The 15486-nt window shown below is 48.8% G+C and overlaps 1 protein-coding gene across 1 annotated transcript in view; it reads right to left on the bottom strand.

Moving 5' to 3' along the window:
- Window positions 1-2498: 2498 nt before the first annotated feature.
- Window positions 2499-15486, bottom strand: part of TMCO4 (transmembrane and coiled-coil domains 4) — a 108958-nt gene continuing 95970 nt past the window's right edge. The window contains exons 13-14 of the mRNA XM_004377180.2: window positions 12303-12420; window positions 2499-3023 (exon numbers count right to left, since the gene is read on the bottom strand). Coding sequence (XP_004377237.1) covers window positions 2613-3023; window positions 12303-12420 — 529 coding nt within the window. The 3' untranslated portion in view covers window positions 2499-2612. The remainder of the gene's footprint in view (window positions 3024-12302; window positions 12421-15486) is intronic.

The following is a 15486-nucleotide window of genomic DNA, read 5'->3' as shown; positions in this document are numbered from 1 at the left end:
TAACGCTTCTGTCTGCAGAGATGGATTAGTGCTTGGCCGAATTCCTCACTACTCAAAGTGTGGTCCACAGGCCAGCAGTATCAGCATCACCTGGGATTTTGCAAAAACTGCACATCCCTGCCCCACCCCAGACCTGCCGAGTCAGAATCTGCATGCCAACAAGATCCCCAGGTGATTTGTATGCACATTACAATTTGAGATGTGCTGGCTTACCAGTACCAGTTTACTGATTCACGTCCAGTTGATTCCAACTCCTGGCAACCACATGGGTGTCAGAGTAGAACTGTGCTGCATAAGGTTTGCGTGGCTGATTTTTGGAAACAGAATCACCAGGCCTTTCTTCCCAGGCGCCTCTGGGGGTAGACTTGAACTGTCAACTTTTCGGTTAGCAGCCAAGTGTGTTAACTGTTTGCACCACCAGGGACTCCTTGGCTGGCTTAGATGATTTTTAACCTGGAGTATGATTTGCTGGACAAAGTTTTAGGATCTGCCAGCCCCTCAGGATGGCTGTACCTCCCACATAGCAGCACAGAAAAGTGGCTGAGCTTGGGGGTCTGGCTAGGCATGAAATGTCTGCTCCACTGCTTACTAGCTCAGGGGCTTTGCACAGGTCATCAACCTCTCTGAGCCTCAGCAATTCTGTGTGCAAAATGGGTAATGATGCCTATCTTGTACGGTTGTCACGAGCACCCGGAAAGTGGTCAGTAAGTGGTATGTGCTGTTATCATTCCTGGCCATCCAGCCCCCCGGCCTCCGGCTGTGGGCAAGGGAGGGCTATTGGTGCCCACTGTTCTTTTCCTATTTTCCTCCTCCTGAGCCCCAGCCCAGATTCCCAGTCTCAGTTCTGGTTCCCCAGCTCCTTGTTCTGGGTGCTGGGTGGGGCCCCACCCCTCAGGCACCCTCACAGCTCCCAAGCTGCTGCATTCTCTTCTGGGGGTAGAGGGGCAGCTGGAGGTTTCTTGCTCAGCATCAGGATGGGTTTTCCTCCATCCCGGGCTTCCTTGGAACTAGAAAGGAACCAGCTGACGGAGACAGAACCAGGGCCTTGCCCTGCCTCCTTCAGGCCTTCCCTGGGGTCAGTGAGGGCATGGGAGTGGTGGTCACCGGGTCAGCGGAGCAGAGTTGAAGAGGAGCTGTTCCTGGTGTGGGCTGCGCCCCAGGCAGGAAGCTGGACTCTGGCACAGGGGCCTTTTTCTGGGGGAGGGGGAGGCTCTCATTTCCTCTGTTTACCTGCCACAGGTTCCTTTTCAGCCTGAGGCTTTTTTTAATCCCCCCGAAAGTTCCATCAACCCAAACTCCCGGGGGTCCTCCATGGCTGCCCTGCTGCTCTCCTCGGTGCTGATCAGACTCAATTCCGGCCCTGGCCGCAGGCCGCAGAGGGGCCATGGTGCTTGCTGGGGCTTCCCCATGGCCCCCAGGCCTGGCCAAGCAGACTCTCAATAAACACCAGCTGAAGGCGGTGACTTGGGTGTGGACTGGATTCACCTGTGGGGCCACTCGGGCTATGAGAAGCAGCTGGTGTCGTGGGAAGAGACTGGTGGAGGTGTCCTGGGTTTGGGACTCAGAAAAGTCATTTCCCCTCTCAGGGCCTCAGTTTTCCATGCATGACAGAGCAGGCACAGCTATCAGCAGCAGTTCTGTAAATATCTGCTGAATGAACAAATACCCTAGCTCCGATACTCTATGACTCTAATTCTCCTGCTCCTCTGTCTCCTACTTTCTCTTCCGGGGCTTTGGCTCCCCCATCTGCACAATAGGGAGAATTATCTCTGGCCCTGACACTCAGGGACAGTGGGAGGAACAAAAGGGAAGATTCCTACGGATGCCGACACAGTGGTTAAGAGCCTGGGCACAGGAGTCTGACTGGGGTTTGAGACTTGACTCCATCACTGACCATCTGTGTTACCTTGAGCAGGTTACCTAACCTCCCTGGACCTCAGGTTTCCCAAGTTTAAAATGGAGATAACGGTAGTACCCACCTTATAGGGTTGTGTGAGGGTCAACTGAGACAATCCATGCAAGCATTCGGTACATGGTAAATATTAAATGAGTGGTAGTTCTTATTATTATTTATAATTAATTGTTGTTATCACCCCTGTTCCTGCTACAAGAAATCCTTCCCCTGTATAATTCCTTTTTCACCAGGCCCACCTCCCACCCACAGTGAATGCTAAAATTCAGCATTTATTCACCATGCTCTTACAACTTCGGGGGGCGCTGTTCACATCACAGTCTTTGTGACTGATGCCCCCTATGGATGCGTAGTGTTCAGCCTGCACGGTGGATACCTGGCTTTACTGAGGCCTGGGGAGTGTCGGTGTGGCAGCCTTGGGCCCCAGAGAGCCCCTGAGACCTCCTGATGGACAGCCAGGCCCAACCCCACAGCTGGTTTCCAGTCCTGGGGCTCTAAACTGTGGCTGGTTGACTTCAGTTCTCTGGCCTTGCTTTCCCAGGGAGGACAAGTCTTCTCCCTCCCCCTCTTTCCAATTCTTCACCTCAGGAAAGGCACTTCTGGAAATTCTGTACCTTCAGAGCTCATCTGGGGAGCTGATGGAGGGGCGAGGGGGCTGCATAGAGAACTCTGGGAGGACAGCTCAGTTGCCGTGCGGGGGTCAGTCCAGTCCTGGGCAGGGCCCCTGGGTCTGGCTGGCACAGTCGGGGCAGCCCAGTGGGTTGGGGCCCACGATGTGGCTGCAGACATGGGGGCTCTCGATGGGGTTGATGGTGGCAGGAGGGGAGGCTCCTTCAGGTTGGTCCAGCCCCGCTGGCACCTCGGCTTGGCTGGGGTTGGTGGATGTGGCAACTTTAGGGGTGTCCTCGGGGGTGAGACCCTGGGCTTGCTCATCCTGGTGACTGGTCTCTCCTAATGATGAGGAAGGGGATGCCCCCTGGCGAGGCTCCTCTTGGGGCAGGCTGCCTGGGGCCAGCAAGAGGCCTTTCTCATCCCAGCCTGGCTTGGTGCGGATGCCCACAGCCTTCAGGATGACGTCCATCTTCTTGGCATAGTCCAAATGGCCGCTGACCTGCAGAAAGACAGTGAGTGAGGGCAGTGAGTGGGTAAAGCCTGGCCCTCCCGGGGGCCCAAGCGAAACTCCTGGACCTCCCACTCCCCTGAAGCATCCTCAGCCAATCAATTGCCAGTCCCACGACTCTAACCCTCAGTGTTCCCCAGATCCAGAGTGGGGCCTCAAGGTTCAAGGCTGTTCTAGAATTTATTAAAGATGAAGCAAGTTAATCTCAAAAATCTAGGTCCTCCTGGCACAGGAAGGAATGTCCTGATGGACAGAAAGCTGGGATGGAAGTTCTCACTCCCTGGCTGCAGCTTGCGGCTACAGTGGAAGGGCTCTGCTGCTCACTAGCTCTGGGACCTTGGGCAAGTCCCATATACCTCTGACCCTCAGTTGTCTCAGTGGTCAGATGGGGACAATAACTACAGCAGAGTGTTGCTCTGAGGTAAATGAAATAATGCCAAGAAAGTGCTTCGCACAGTTACTCTCCCGTGAAAAGCCCCAAATTGAAAATAAAGCAATGGCACAGATTGCAAGGTATCTTCTACAATTCACTCTCCCCTTCTCCCTTAGTCATAAGAACCCCAATTTATACGTCCCCCAGCCTCTCTTGCAGTTAGGTGTGCACTTCTGACAAGTTTTGGTCAATGAGATAAAGCAGTGGTGTTATCTGGTGCTCCTTGGAAATCTCTTTTAAGGGTTGGGGGTACTCTCCCATTTCCTCTTTCCTGCTGGCTGGAATTCAGATGTAATGGCCAGAGCTTGAGCACTTATTTTGTGCCTGAACTGCTTCTGGATTTCTTTTACAAGACATTATAAACCCTTGTGTGTGTAAGCCACTTCAGGTGGGCCTGAATCTTGACTAAGACAAAGGCCAAGAACTCAGAAGTGCCCACCCCCTTCTTCAGAGAATAGAGACACTCGCATTTTTGTGTTGAGATGTGTCAGTGACTGAAAAGTTGGGATGTGATTGGACTACCTCATGCCTAACTGTAATAATGGACATAAAAAAAAAAAACCAGTTGCTGTAGAGTCAATTCCAATTCATGGAGACCCCATGTGTGTCAGAGTAGAACTGTGCTCCACAGAGTTTTCAATGGCTGATATTCTGAAAGTAGACTGCAAGACCTTTCTTCTGAGGTGCCTCTGAGTATACTCAAACCTCTAACCTTCTGGTTAGCAGTCCAGTGTGTTAACTGTTTATACCACTCAAGGACTCCAATAATGGACATGTTGTTATGTGCCACTGAATCGATTCCGACTCATAGCAACCCTGTAGGACACAGTAGAACTGCCTCATAGGGTTTCCAAGGCTGCAATCTTTTTTTTTTGCTAAATTTTACTTATTGTTGAGAATATACATGGCAAAACATACACCGATTCAACAGTTACTACATGTTAGTTCAGTGACACCGTGTTGTGCAACCCTTCTAACCCTCCTTTTCTGAGTTGTTCCTCCCCCATTAACATAAACTCACTGCCCCGTAAGGTGCATCTCTCTAATGGCTAATGATCATGAGCACTTCCTTATGTGTCTGTTAGCTGCCTGAATGTCTTCTTTGGTGAAGTGTCTGTTCATATCCTTTGCCCATGTTTTAATTGGATTGTTTGTCTTTTTATTGTTGAGGTGTTGAAGTTTTCTATAAATTTTAGCAATTGGACCCTTGTTGGATATGTCACAGCCAACAATTTTTCCCCAATCTGTAGGTTCTCTTTTTACTCTCTTGGAGAAGTCTTTTATTGAGCGTGTTTCATTTTTAGGAGGTCCCATTTATCTAGTTCATCTACTCTGTGTGCATTTTTAGTTATGTTTGGTATTTTATTTGTGCCATATATTCAGGCCCTTAGTGTTGTCTCTATTTTTCCCTCCATGATCTTTATAGTTTTAAGTTTTATACTTAGGTCTTTGGTCCATTTTGAGTTAGATTTTGTGTATGCTGGGAGGTATGGTTCTGTTCCATTTTTCTACAGATAGATATCCAGTTTTGCCAGCACTATTTGATAAGCCCCATTTAATAAACTTTGGTCCTTTGTCCAAGATCAGCTGTCCGTAGGTGGATGGATTTACGTCTAGGTTCTCACTCTGTTCCATTGGTCTATGTGTCTGTTGTTGTACCAGTACCAGGCTGTTCTGACTACCGTGACTGTATAGCAGGTTCTGAGATCAGGTAGTGTGAGGCCTCCTACTTTGTTCTTCTTCTTTAATAATGCTTTACTTGATCGGGACTTCTTTCCCTACCATGGAAATCCTAGTGGTGGAGTGGTTAAGAGTTCGACTGCTAACGAAAAGGTTGGCAGTTTGAATCTACCAAGCGCTCCTTGGAAACCTTATGGGGCAGTTCTGTTCTGTCCTATAGGGTTGCTATGAGTTGGAATCTACTTGACAGCAATGGGTTTGTTGTTTTTTTTACCTTCCATATAAAGTTAGTGATTAGTTTTTCCATTTCATTGAAGAATGTTGTTGGGATTTGGATGGGGATTGCATTATATCTATATATTGCTTTGGGTAGTATCGACATTTTCACAACATTAAGTCTTCCTATCCAAGAGCATGGTATGTTTTTCCATTTATCTAGGTCTCTTCTGGTTTCTTGCAGTAGTGTCTTGTAGTTTTCTTTGTGTTAATAAGTCTGTTACGTTCCCGGTTAGATTTATTCCTAAGTATTTTATCTTTTTGAGGCCTCATGTGAATGGCACTGTTTCCCTGATTTCCTTTTCAAAGTTCTCTTTGTTGCTGTAGAGGAATCTAATTGATTTTTGTATGTTGATCTTGTATCCTGCCACGTTGCTGAATCCTTCTATTAGTTCCAGTAGCTTTCTTGTGGAATCTTTGGAATTTTCTACGTATAGGATCATATCTTCTGGAATAGGGATAGTTTTACTTCTTCCTTACTAATATGGATGCCTTTTATTTCCTTTTCTTGCCTTATTGTTCTTGCTAGGGCTTCCAATACAATGTTGAATAAGAGTATCGATAAAGGGCGTCCTTGTCTGGTTCCGGTTTTCAAGGGGAATGTTTTCAGCCTCTCTCCACTGAGGATAATGTTGGCTGTTGGCTTTGTATAAAGGCCCTTTATTCTGTTGAGGAATTTCCCTTCTATTCCTATCTTGCCGAGAGCTTTTATCAGGAATGGGTGTTGGACTTTATCAAATGCCTTTTTTGCATCATTGAGATGATCATGTGATTCTTTTCCTTTGTTTCATTTACATGGTGGATTACACTGATTGATTTTCTAATGTTGAACCATTCTTGCATGCCCGGTATGAATCTCACTTGGTAGTGATGTATTATTTTTTTGATATGCTGTTGACTTCTATTGGCTCGATTTTGTTGAGAATTTTTGCATCTATATTCATGAGGGATACTAGTCTGCAGTTTTCTTTTTTAGTGATGTCTTTGCCTGGCTTTGGTATCAGGGTTATGCTGGCTTCATAGAATGAATTCAGAAGTATTCCTTCCTTTTCTGTTCTCTGAAATAGTTTGAGTAGTACTGGTGTGAGCTCTTCTCTAACTATTTGGTAGAATTCTCCAGTGAAGCCATCTGGGCTGGGGCTTTTTTGGTTGGGCTAGGCTGTAATCTTTACGGAAGCAGATCACCAGGTCTTTTCTCCCTCGGAGCAGCTGGTGAATTCAAACTGCCAACCTTTTGGTTAGCAGCCGAGCGCTTAACCACTGCAACATAGTAGGTCCCTAATACATTGTAGCAAATAAGTGTACTGGACATATTCCTTTGACAGGTGTCAGCTGCTAATTGGAGTCCCTGGACGGTGCAAATGGTTAACGCACTCAACTGCTAACCAAAAGGTTGGTAGTTCAAGTTTACCCAGAGCTGCCTTGGAAAAAAGACCTGGGGATCTACTTCCAAAAAATCAGCCATTGAAAACCGTATGGAGTACAGTTCTACTCTGACACACGAGGTCACCATAAATTGGAATCGACTCGATGGCAAATGGTGGTGGTAATATCATCTGCTGCCACTCTACAGATGAAGAAACTGAGCCACAGAGAGGTCAAGTGACTTGCCCAAGGTTATACAGCTAAAACATGGCAGAGCTGGGATACAAATCCAGATCTGTCTGTCTTTAAAGCCTGTGCTCTTTCATAGAAAGTCGGCGGGGTAGAGGCATTTAAAAATTATTCTCATTTTACAGATGAGGGCAGTGAAGCCCAGAGAGGGGCAGTGGTTTACTAATGACACACAGCACGTGAACAGCAAAGCCATGTGCTGTGCTTGAGAGACCATGTGTGGAGGCTGCTTAGCTCAGATCTCCCTGAAATTGAGCCTCCCTCTCCCTCCAGCTGTCTAGGGGGCCTGCACAAGTGCCACAGGCAAGCACAAGGCAGAACATTCCTCTAAGGCCGAGGGGAAGGTTTTTATTTAAAAAGAGGACCGGAAAACACTGGGGAACCTCAGGAAATAACACGAAGACTTTGTATTTCTATTTGAATCACAAATCACACTGGGTTATTCAAATGATTTTTCAAAAACACAGAAAAGACAATTCCCTAAACAGTTTTGTTATTTTCTCATGATCAGAACCTGCCTACTTCTTGTTCCTTTCCTTACAAATGGTTTTAAACAGTTTTCAGTGAAAATACACACATATGTAAGTGGCTTCTTCAGGCCCTGGGTTCTGAGTAGGAGTCTGAGTGGCCCTAACAGTTAACCCTTTGGTGACTCAATTATTTTCTGCTTTGAATTTTTTGTTGATACCACATGTACTCATTAATGGAAGCATGCTGAATCATTGCGAGTGTCTGAATTTTGGTTTAAGTAGCATGGATTTTTTTTGTTGTTGTTGCCCCCACCACAAGCCTACCTTAAGTGTTTAGTGGTACATATGAAGTACCACTAATTATAACCCAGACTCCCCACCGGGGTCTATTGGTACGTATGTGTAACAAAAATTTTCAAAATTTCCATTTTTCCTATACAAATTCAGACATCTCATACGATACCCTGTAAAAACAGTAATTTGTGGCACATACCCATTTCTTCAAACAGTCATAAAGGCCCCTGCCTTGTTGTCGCATGCACTGTCAGTGGTACAGGAGCTTCCCAATAAACCCCAGAGACTGAAAAACTTCATGGTTGCTATATGTAATGCCAGGCACGAAAAGGTTAAGTGCTTGAGCCGCCAAACTTTTGGTTAGCAGCAGACTGCATTAGCCATTTACACCACCCAGGGACTTTAAAAGGTTGGAAATTCGAGTCCATTCAGAGGTGCCTCAGAAGAAAGGCCTGGTGATCTACTTTAAAAAAGCAGCCATTAAAAACCCTGTGGAGCACAGTTCTACTCTGCCACACGTGAGGTCGCCAGGAGTTGGAGTTAACTCAACAGCGACTGGGCTGGCACATAGAAGGTGCTCCATAAACACCAGTTTCCTCAGAAGGGGATGGAGAGTAGGAACTTAGTTGGGCTGATCCATTTGGCAGCCTAATTCCTTGAAACCTCACACCCACAGGAACAGACAAGAACTGCCTCCCTAAACCTTTTTAATATTGGTGAAGGTCTGGAGCCAGGGCTGTGTGGAGATTGTGGCCACCAGCTGTAGCTAATTCCAGATGGAAATCTCACCTTGCAGCTGTCCTAGAATGTACAGCTCAGCCTCCTTGGCTACAAGCTGGTTGGGGTTTCAGCCAACCCTAGTGCCTGAGCTGTCATTCTGCAAAGATGCAGGGGGAGAAGTTGCTGGCAGAGAGTTTCAATTTTGCGCTTAGCCAGAGGGATGAGAGAGCAGGGGTGAGGAGGGTGGGAAAGAGTCTCTTCTTAGCATGGAAAGTTCTGGCTTGGCTGATGCTGGACAGACACTTCAGCCCGTGACCAGCTCCTGGCTGTCTGGATTAAAATCTGTCACCTGCCCAGATACACACTGGGTGTCACTTGTGTTGAGAAGCCTTCCCTGATCTTGCCATGCTGGTTAGGGACCCTCCCATGGCTCCCCAGTGATGGCACTCACTAACCTCCATCGTCACTTCTAACTCACCTCCGCTCCCTGGCAGCCAGACCCATACACCGTGGGTGCCCAGGGGTCCCCGCATACACACAGACACAAATGGGACTCGGCACTTCCTGTTTCCTGCCTTACAACACACCTCAACTTGCCCAAACTGAGGCTACCACCACCACCTCTGCCTGCCCCAGCAGCTCCTTCCAAGCCTATCAGGCCTCCTTGGGTTCCTTCATCTCCTGGGCCTCAGTTTCCTCATCTGTAAAATGTGGCTAATACAGCTACTTACATCGCATGAGCTGATAGTGAGGATTCAATGAGATCAGACATGTAGCAGGCTCATTGGCACAGAGTTAGAGGTGACTGGAAGCTAAACAGAAGCATGAATACAGGCAGAACAAACGCAATGGTTAAGTGCCAGTAGGTTCCCTAGGTTCGCCGGCTCTATCATTCACTTGCTGTGCCACCACCTGCAGCCTCGGTTTCCACATTTTTAAACCGGGGTCATGATGCCTACTTCACAGGACTGCTATGAGGATCAAATGAGATAATACCTGTAAAGAACCCACGTAGAGCAATACCTGGCACTTAAAGGTAGCTATGATTGTTATTGAGTGTCTACTTTGTGCCAAGCCCTGTGCTATGTTCTAGAAGCCAGCTGGCATTTCCTTTGAAACATGAAGAGTCTTGCCCTGAGCTAGGTCTCTGCCTCCCAAAAGCCTCACGAGTTGGTGTCTGCTCTGGGGAGGCAGAATCCCCCCACCTGCCGCAACCCTGTCTCTCCACACAGGACAGGCGAAAGGCAGGAAGGCAGCGTGGCTGTGGTGGGCTTCATTCTCTCAGGAGATGCCCGCCCGCCTGAGACGGGGCCAGCCCCTCACTCACTCAGGGCTTGGGCTTGTCCTGAGGTCGGGAGCCACCTCGGCCAGTCTGGGGTCAGGGTGCGGGGGCAGACACCCGGGTTGGTCCACGGAGGGCCCTGGCCATGCTGGTCCTGCAGTGTCTCTGCTCTGAGCCAAGGGCGGCTAGTGTTTCCCCAACGGTAGTCCTGGAAGCTGCTCTGCTAGTGACCTCTCCTCCAGTCAGATTTTTCAAGGAAAACAGGAGGGCAGCACAAAGGCAATGCTAATTACCTCTAATTATCCAGAAGAGCAAAGCACTGCTTTCTGTGATGAGCTGCTAATGTGATAAAGAGCTATTATTAGGCAGGAGCTGGGAAGCTGCCACCCGTGACAGTGTGAAGAGGGAGAGGAGATACAGAAGCTGCTGGTCCCACAGGAAAGGAACTGACAGTGATGGCAGGGACAGGAGAGGAGGAAACCAGCATTAAATGAGGGCCTGCTAGACTTGACGGCAATGGGTCTGGTTTGGTTTGGTTACTACATGCCACGCATCTGGAAGGTAGGTGATGCCTCTCATTTCATAGATGAGGAAACTGAGACACAGAGAGGTTAAGTAATTGGTCCAAGGTCACAAGCTGGCCAACCAGTGGCTAAGCCAGGATTCTAAGCCAGGTCTCTCTGGTATTAAAGGCTGTGCTTGTCCCACTGTATCCCATCAGGGGCTTTCCCCAGGCAGAAGCTGGATTTTGTGAGGGCTTTGTGGCATTTCATTTCAAAGGAATTTTTAGCTCTTCCTTCTTAAGTTTGATTTTTCTGGAAGCTCTGCTGAAATCTGTCCACCATGGGTGACCCTGCTGGTATGCGAAATACCAGTGACATAGTTTCCAGCATCACAGCAACACACAAGCCACCACAGTATGAAAAACTGCCAGAATGTTCCTTAGAAGCGAGGATGGCGAGATTCAGCTCACTTATTTTGGACACATCATCAAGAAAGACCAATCGCTAGAAAAGGACATCCTGTTTAGTAAAGTAGAGGATCAGTGAAAATGAGGGAAATCCTCCATGAGATGGATTGACACAATAGCCGCAGCACTGGACTCAAACATGCAATAATTATGAAGATGGTGCAGGACCGGGGAACATCTTGTTCTGTCGTACATGGGGTCAGAACCAACTCCATGGCAACAAACAGCAATAAACAGCTACCATGTGGGGCTGTTGTGAGGTTTACGTCAGAGGGGGCAAGTGTATCAGGGATAAAGACAATCTAAGAAATCTACGAGTAGTAGATCATATCCATTCTGGGGAAGGAACAATGGGTTTCATGACTGGATGAGTCTAGAAACTCCTCTTATTCTTGGGCAAACAAAAGCCCCCAGGAAGCTCCTGGTTAGGAAGGCATGGGTCTGCTTCCTCTGTGTTCCTCAGGTAGGTTAGGACTTGTGTGTCAGCGCCCTGGGAGTTTGGGGGAGCAAAGATGCAAGTGAAGATGAACTGGCTCCAGCAACATGATGGCAGGCTGGAGTGAGAGGCCCAGGAGTCCTTTGGGAAAGGCCACGGCCAATGGACTTCAGGGCCAGCAGTGCCTGGTGGTTTTGGTTTTAAGTTTTTTGTGTGAGAATTTCCCTATGTTATCTTCAAATCCTCAGTCAAGTCTCCCTAAATGTGATGGCTGAGTATTTAGCTGTGCTGGAGGCATCAGCAGGTGGGGGTGGTTGGTGCCCCAGCTGTTGATACTGGAGAAGGGAGAAGCCAGCATACTCCACAGAGCCCCCTGCCCTAGGGGACTTTTCAGACGCCCAGAGAGGGGCCTGGCCTTCCTGCAGTCAGGCGGGACGGCAGCTCAGACAACCGTTCTGCAGATCCCAGGGAGACTGGGTTACGCTTGGGCAGTGCTTGGAACTTGATAAATGGTGGCCAAGAATGTGGTAATCAGAAACCAAAGTTCTTATTCTCATGCGCCCTTGCATCACAAGGATTTTTACTGCCTGAAGTTTGCCTGTGGATGTAGCTGCTGCTCACTATGTTCACCTCACCCTCCTCTGGTACATGGGCCTTTCTCCCACTATTTCTTATATCCACCCGAGCCAGGCTATGTCCACTGGCTTCAGGCCTGGGCTTAAGTCTGGCTCTGCCTTTTTCCAGCTGTGTGTTCCCAGGCAAGTTCCTTAGCCTCTCTAGGCCTCAGCATCCTCATCTGTACAATGGGGATACTAATGTCTATAATAGGCCTGGGGTTGAGCTGGCCACTCAGTGAGTGTCCGTACATGAAGCTGTTAACTCCCTCTGGTAGGCATGTGGCAGGTGGATGAGGCCTGGAGACAAAAAAAGGTGCTGGTAATTGGGAGCTAGCCCTTTCACAAGCGAATTCTCTCTTTTTGGTAGAGAATGGGCCAGGGCCAGTGTCCCCCGGGCAGGGTGTTACTGGGCTTGGGTAACTAAGCCCCCTCCCCCTAGCAAACACAGAACCCTGGGAGGGGCCAGACCAATACTCACCACCGAGGACAGGTCCACGTTCTCCACCCTCCTGTCGTCCAGCTGCACAGGCTGCAGGCCGGCCACACGTAGCTGCACCGAGGACGTGCGGTACACGAACCTTAGCAGCCAGTCTCCCCTGTGGGTGGGCGGAGAGGGAGCATCAGCCTCTGGAGGGCAAGGATGAACCCAGGGAAGTATGGTGGGGTGGTGCTTCTGCGGGAAACCAGGGCCCCTGACTGTGCCTGCCTGCCCATGGAGAGTAACGATGGATACCTCTGAAGTGCTTCCTGAGAGCCAGGTACTGCACCACAGGCTTTGCGTGACCACACTCTTAGGCAAACACCACGTTAGCTCCATGAAGGCCGAGAACAGTGCCTGGCCCTTATTAGATGACTATCTGTCGAATGAATGAATAAGGAGATGAGGGTAAAGTTCTCACAAGTCAGCCTGTTGCTCAGGAGAGCCGTTCTCAGCTGGGGGTGAGGTTCCAGTTCCTTGGGGAGGAAGCAGGGGACCTCCTGGGAGGAGGAACTGGGGGGGAAGGACTATGAGGAGCTGTCCCCCGCATACTGTGTGTGTGTGTGAGGAACTCTGGGTTCTAGGTCTATCTATGAGCTGGAGGGACCAGCTCTGCTTTCTGAGGACAGACCTGGCTGGCCTGCAGGTCCTCTCTGTCCCCAGCCACATCTGAGAAAGCGTGGATGGCCGTCCAGGTTTGCCAGAGCCCTAGAAACACTCCTCCACCTGCACTGGTGCTGTAAACCCCACTCCACCCAGACACACCCACTCCCAGCCAAACACACTCCACACTCTCTAGGGAAAGCAAGCCTGGACTATCTGCTGCCTATTTCTTCAGACGCAACAAGCCACGCTCACGGGGGACATGTTTGGAGGGGCCCAAAAGATAGCCACCCCTCTTGAACCTCGGGATTTTATGCTGGGTTGAGCTGGGCCATCCAAGAGCTGTGTGCGTGGGTCTCGCTGCTTAGCAAGTACATGAATGTGCTCATTTCTGTTCTCTCCTTCTGCATCCAGGACTGAGCTCCAACCCTGCACATCTGGGTTTCTTTTATTTAGACCATTCCTCTGGCTCCTCCGATTCTGAGTATGGTTTGCAGGGGAACTTGAGTCCATTATTTTTGTAAGTCTGCTTGAAAAAAAAGGCCCTCCCTAACAGCAGTGTGTAGTGAGAATGGACCGAGAATCGGGGCTCTGAGGCCCCACCCTGCCATAGCCTGCACTGACCACAGGTAAGTCACTCAGCCTCTCTGGGTCCCAGGGTGGTGGTGATGAACTCCTTAATTCTCTCCAGAGAACAATGCTTTCAAGTCCCGATGATTATCTTAATGTAGGGGCCAAGAAACACTGTCTCTAAGAATGGATGGCTAAGGGGAGAAGAAGGGAAATTAACTTAGATCTTTGGGAGTTTTACTTCAGAAGAATTCCAGTTATTTTACTGAACTAATCATAAGACTTATGAGCATCAGATAGTGGCTATGAGGATGGTTTGTAAACATTACCAACATAGATGGTCATAAACAAATAAAGACAGCATCATTCCTACCAAATTGTTGTAATCATGACACTTTACTTAAAATGTTAATTGCACTTATTTATACACCTTCAGGGACAGAACAGGAATACTTATACATCAGAAGGCTTCATTTCTACTCCATTGTGTGAGCAAACCACTATGGGCCTTCACTGGCATTTAAGACCTCTCTCGCCTGGTGTGGGCCACAAGCGGCACTCTGTACCACTCAGAGCCAGGTCCAAGTCCTGCTTTGCCAGTTACTAGCTGTGTGACCTTGGACTTGACCCTCTGAGCCTCAGTCTCCTCACCTGTAAAATGAGGATAGCAACTGTGCTCAGTAAGCATCAGGTATGATTTAGTGCCTCCTGTACCCCCATGTCCACACTCTTTTGCTCCATCCCTACTGATCTGGCTGCTTCTGTGTGGTGTGTGGTGTGGCAGCTCCTGCTCGGCCTCCTTTCCCTCCTCTGGGCTCCTATCCATCCTTTCAGAGCCCTGCTGGTGCAGTGGTTAAGTGATACGGCTGCTAACCAAAAGGTTAGCCGTTCGAATCTACCAGCCACTCCTTGGAAACCCTATGGGGCCATTCTACTTTGTCCTATAGGGTTGCTATAAGTCAGAATTGACTCAATGGCAGTGGGTTATCTATCCTTTCAAAAACTCAGCCTGGATGTTGCCTCCTCCAGGGAGCCCTCCCTCAGCCCCGCCATCCCACAATTAACTCCTGGCTCCCCATGTGCCTCTGTGCCCGGGACATGCTCCTTTTGTGATGTTCCTCATGTGTCCTCCTGTGTATCCGTTCCTGGGCCTTTCTCCTCTCTTTCTAGGTGGGGAGCTCCTTGAGAGCAGGACTGTGCTTTACTCTTCACTGTATCCCAAGCAACTGACAGGGCCCCTGGTACAAGTGGGAAGTCACAAAGGGTGAATGAATGAACGGATTGCTGGATGACTATCAGAGACACTGATCGCTCTAATCCCTGAATTGGCTGAACATCACTTTGCTGAAGAACAGACTCTGGCTGTTAAGTGACTCCTAGCTGTGGTTCTGGCCTGTGTGTGGAGGTCACAGAGCAGAGACTTGCAAGCAAGGGTAGGAGGGGGCACCTGAGATGAATTCTGGATGAATGCTTGGCTGGATGGACTGGCCTGGGTTCAGATCCCTGCCAGGCATTGAGTAGCTGAGCCATCCAGGGCAAGTCATAAAACTCCGAGCTTCAGCTTTCTCATTTTTAAAATGAGGACAGGAACACCTGTTCCATAGGAACACTGCTCCCACACACATGCCAGGATTCATTGTGATATAATGCATACAAAGTGCCTGGCACATGTGGTAGGTGCTCAGCAAATGGCAGCTATTATCAAAACCAAGCTCTGCTGCCACCACCCCCTCAGTGTGCTAGATCAGCGCTCTTCAATACAGGAGCCCCTGAAATGTGGCTAGTGTGGCCGGGAAACTGAATTTTACATTTTATTTATTTTAATTAGTTTAAATTTAAATAGCCACATATGGCTAGTGGCTGCTATACTGGACACTAAAGTTCTAGGGCTTTGCTATTCCAGGTATGACCTGAGCTTGCTAGAAACGCAGAGCCCTGCCTGTCCCAAACAACGAGAAAAACAAACTTGTTGCTGTTGAGTCAATTGTGACTCATAGTGACCCTACAGAAC

The sequence above is a fragment of the Trichechus manatus genome, unplaced genomic scaffold (assembly GCF_000243295.1).
Source record: "Trichechus manatus latirostris isolate Lorelei unplaced genomic scaffold, TriManLat1.0 scaffold00048, whole genome shotgun sequence".
Taxonomy (NCBI): Eukaryota; Metazoa; Chordata; class Mammalia; order Sirenia; family Trichechidae; genus Trichechus; species Trichechus manatus.
This window is presented reverse-complemented; position numbering and strand designations above follow the sequence as displayed.